Source organism: Tupaia chinensis, unplaced genomic scaffold (assembly GCF_000334495.1).
Source record: "Tupaia chinensis unplaced genomic scaffold, TupChi_1.0 Scaffold000115_1, whole genome shotgun sequence".
In the NCBI taxonomy this organism is placed as follows: domain Eukaryota; kingdom Metazoa; phylum Chordata; class Mammalia; order Scandentia; family Tupaiidae; genus Tupaia; species Tupaia belangeri.
The window spans coordinates 5,854,151-5,858,738 of NW_006159579.1; the positions used below are offsets into that span (position 1 = coordinate 5,854,151).

General features: G+C 50.5%; 1 protein-coding gene across 2 annotated transcripts in view; it reads left to right on the plus strand.

The window, feature by feature from the left end:
• The window catches only part of LOC102498158 (lipopolysaccharide-binding protein), a 28,494-nt gene that overhangs the window by 2,168 nt on the left and 21,738 nt on the right, over positions 1-4,588 (plus strand). For both annotated transcript variants that reach the window (XM_006144128.3, XM_006144129.3), the window contains exons 2-3: positions 158-272; positions 1,686-1,814. In XM_006144128.3, the coding sequence (XP_006144190.1) occupies positions 158-272; positions 1,686-1,814 (244 nt within the window). The remainder of the gene's footprint in view (positions 1-157; positions 273-1,685; positions 1,815-4,588) is intronic.

Genomic DNA, 4,588 nt, shown 5'->3' on the forward strand with positions numbered 1-4,588 from the left:
CCTACATGGCCCCCACAAGGGCTCACTGGCCTGTGATCGATACAGCCTAACAAGGAAGACACCTCTTATCTCAGGGCAGGTGGGAGCCACCAAGGGGTTTAGAGCAGAGAAGGGAGGCAGCAGACCAAGCTCACCTCCTGTTTGCCCCTGTCAACAGCTGCCAAGGAGGGGCTTCTGGCTCTGCAGAGCGAACTGAGCAGAATCACGCTGCCCGACTTCACCGGGGACTTCAAGATCAACCGCGTGGGCCGCGGGCAATACTCTTTCCACAGGTGGGGCTCTCCCTCCACTGGGGCTCCCAGGTGGCTTGCAGGGAAGCTAGACATGGAGGGGAGAGAGCCTAGGACTGGTTCAGGAGACCTCTCTTGGGCAGATAGAGGAAGAGCTTCTTGGGAAGATCAGAAGGAAATTCTGGGAGGGCATTGAGCTCCTCCGTGCGGCAGTTACAATGAAGGGCCTGGTTTCCTCATTTGTAAAATGGATTTGATCAGACCTTTTCAGATCGATAATCCAGCATCCAATCTGGCCACTGAATATAGTCTGGAAGGAAAGATGGACTTTAAACTACATGTAGTAACCCTACTGTGAGAACTGAAGTTTGTACATGGAGGAGTCAAGGAAAGCTTCCCAGAGGAGGTGGCAGTTAAACCTGGTCTTCTAAGGATCACTAGGCATGAGCTGCTGATGCTGAAACAAAAGGCAGACAATGCTTTTGGAGGGCTGAATGGTGGAGGGCAGGCAATCAGGCCTGGGGCTTCTACACCCCTCCTCACTCACGACCCCTGATTGTTTCCTTCCTTTCTTTTATTCAGCCACCAGCAAGCATTCACTCAGCACCTACTAGGTGTGAGCAAAAATGGAACTTGACCATTCTTTTCCCACTAGTGGTCCCCATGCTGACCCATTAGGTGTCTTCTCTGAAGACCACCGCTGTCTTCTCATAATCCAATTCCATACTCGTGTGTCTTCAAGAAGGGGAGGATTGGAAGAGGGAGATGTGGTGGTTAAGGCAGCTGGACCTCACATTGCTGACTGCAGTTTGAGTCCCGAACCCCGCGGTTTGAAAGACACACCAGGGCTGTGTGCATGCATGCCCGAAATCCTGAAGGGAGGGAGGAGTGGAGGAGAAGGGGTCTGGCAGGACTATTCCTCACGGAGAGCACACTCTTGCAGGCATGCGTGCTCTCTCCCTCTCTCCAGCAAACGCGTGTGCCCGCTGGCAAAATTGAAAAAAGAAAAAAGAGAGCTGCAGAAACAAAGGGCTGGGTCTATGAACCCTTCCCAGGATATCAGCTGGGATCATGAGAGCCACAGGTTCTAATCCTGACTAGGCAGCAGTGGGCCAGGGCATCCTTGCCTTGGGGCTCCATTTCCTCCTCTGTGGGAAGGAATGAGGACAGAGCCGGCCTGCCCATGAGGCCTCCAGGGTACGAGGCATGCAAGGAGCTCAGCACAGTCACACGGTCCACGCCTGGCACAGAGCAGGTGCTCAGCAGGTGAGGAGCCAGGCCAGCACAAGGTGGGTGCTCCGTAAGTGGGGAGCCAGGCCTTCCCTCAAGCAGGTCCTGCAGGCCTAGTCCTCAACATGGCGGGGAGCGGGGCTGTGAGGTAGGATCAAGGCCCCTGGAGAGGCTGCTCAGGCCCAGGCCTGAGGCCTCCCTCTGTGTGTGTGTCTCTCTCTCCAGCCTGGACATCCATGACTGCAAGTTGCTTGGCTCCACTCTGAAGCCCCTCCCTGGCCAGGGGCTGAGCCTCACTGTCTCCGACTCCTCCATCCAGGTTCAGGGCCGGTGGAAGGTGCACAAGTCATTCCTGTAAGTTGGTCCAGCTCCAAGGCCCTGGGGCCCTCCACCTTGGCCTTCGTCCCATCCTCCTTGGGGCCAAGGTGTTCCTAGGTCCTCAGAAAAGCCACACGATGGACAGAGGGGCCCATGCCCAGAGGTGGGCTGGGGTTCAAACCCTAGCTCTTGGCTAAGTGTCTTTCCCTCTTTCAGTCTCCACTTCATCTCCTGAGGGGACAGGCTGCTTCCCTGATGAGGACACGGGACTAAATGAGATGATTGTGTCTTCTTGACTGCTTCACTATCAAGCAGGTCCAAGCAAGAATCCCAGCACGGGCATTTTCTCTGGGACACGCTCGAAGGAAGCCTTCACAGGGAGAGGGCAGGAGCCAGTGCAGTGGCCACCGGGAGCTCGGTGCAGCCGCCTGGTGGGAGAGCCAGCTTGGGGCATGGTTGGCTCACTCCAACTGAGCCATGTTACCCCTCAACCAGTCTGCCATCAATTAAGGCACCGACTTGCCGAACTTTGCATGGTTCTCTGACTTCAGGACCCTGCATGGAAGGGCGTTGTTTGCCAGGGCTGCTGGCACAGACCTAGGCTGGTGGCTCAGACAAAAATTGATTTTCTCACAGATCTGAAGGCTAGAGGCCAAGACCCAGGTGTCAGCAGGGCAGGCCTCGCCACGGCCTCTCGATGGCTTACAGATGGCCTCTGGCTGCTTCCCAAGGTGGCCTTTCCCTTGTGTTCACAAAACCCTGTGTCCTTCCGAGTGGCCCAATCTCCTCTTAACAAGGACTGCAGTCACATTGGATCAGGACCATCCCACTGTGACTTAATTACCTCTCTATCCAAACACTGCTACATCCTGAGGAGTCAGGGCTTAGGCCTTCAACATGCAAATTTTGGGAGGACATAATTCAGCCCATAACAGAAGGGGTGGCCACTCTGTCAGGCGATCTGTCCGTGTTTCTATTTCAGACCTGCACCGGCCAATGCAGGATCTGTAGCCACGAGCCTTTGCTGAGTACATAAAAGTACCTGGTACAAACCGAGATATGCCGTGAATGCAAAACGGCAGACTTGAAGATCTAGGAAAATAGAAGAAGAAAGAGAGGAGGAGGAAGAAGAAGAAAAATGACATAAATCTCATTAATAATGTTTATACTGATTACATGTTGAAATAATAGCATGTTGGAGGATCAGCAATAGATGGAATGGCTATGTCTCTGGACTCCCATGTAGTCGACCGTGGTGCGAGTCCTGGACTCAGCGGCTTACACTCACAACAGGCGCATGCGCGTGAATGCCCAAGATCCTGAGAGGAGAATGGAAGAGAAGGGATTGCAGTGTGGCCATCCCCCCTGGGCAGAGGGGGCAGTGATTTCTCACTTTCTGTCTCTCTGTTGCTCTCTGTCTTTCTGGAGAGAACATGTACCTTTTAGCAAGAACCTCTCAAAATAATAATAATAATAACCAGCTGTTGGCATGGTGATCAAGTCAACCGAATTACACATCGCCAACTTCTGGGTTCGAGTCCTGGACCTGGCAGCTTGAAAAATATGCCAGGTGCATGTGTGTACATGCCCAAAATTCTAAAAGGAGGCAGAAATGGAGGGGGGATTGCAGTGTGACCGTCCTCCATGGGGGAATGTTTTCTCTCTCTCTCTCTCTCTCTCTCCAGTGAGCGTACATGCCCTCTAAACAACAATAATAACATCATTTAAGTCAATTTCACCTCTTCCATTTGCATGTGGCTACTTGAAAATTTTGTTACATACAGGGCTCACATTCTATTTCTATTTCTGTTGGATAGTGCTACTTTAGAAAGATGCCCAGTATATATGTCACCCACAGGAACCTTCACTCTGCTTCCACGGCAACAGCAGAACCACACTGTCCTGTCCTGGCTTTCCCCCTGAAGCATCTTCAAGACCTCTTTACATGAGCATATGAAGATCTACCTCTGAGCCAGCTCTCTAGCTGAGTGGTTAAGGGAACCAGACTCCACATGGCTGATAACAGCTTGAATCTGGACCAGGAGCTTGAAAAACATGTTGGGCGCATGTGCGTGTGTGCCCAACAGCCTGGATCCTGACCAGGAGCTTGGAAAACATGTTGGGCGCATGTGCGTGTGTGCCCCAAATCCTGAAAGGATGGAGAAAGAGATGAGAAGTGATTGTGGCCTGACCACTCCCCACTGGTGGCACTTTTACCTGTTTCTGTCTCTCTGTCTCTTTTTGGTGAATGCACACACTCTGGCAAAAAAAATTTTTTAAAAGATCTACCTCATTCGTTTTTGGTTTTGGTGTAATTTTTCATTAAGATGAAATACATATAACATAAAATTGATCTTCTTAAAGGGTATAATTTAATAACATTTAGTACATTCACGATGTTGCAACTACAACCTCCAAAAGCTTCTCAATGCTCCAAAAGGCAACATGATAGCCGATAGATAGTCATCCCCATTTCGCTGCCCTCGGCCCAGGCAACCTGTCTACATCGTCTCTACAAACCTACCTCTCCTGGGAATTTCATACGAGTGCAGTTATACAAAACGTGACGTTCTGTGTCTGGCTTCTTTCAGTTAGCAGACGTTTCCAACACGAAAACTGCTTTTATTGAAATGTAATAAAAGTCATTTTTGTGGGTTTTTTCCTCCTGAACCTTTTTTATTTTAATTAATTAATTTATATTCATCCCTAAGCATCGTCACATCATACCAAATGTGGTTTCCCATCTAGAATAAACTGCGTAGTGGCTTAATCATGCATGTTGTCATCAATAATTTTCCATTTCTCTCTCT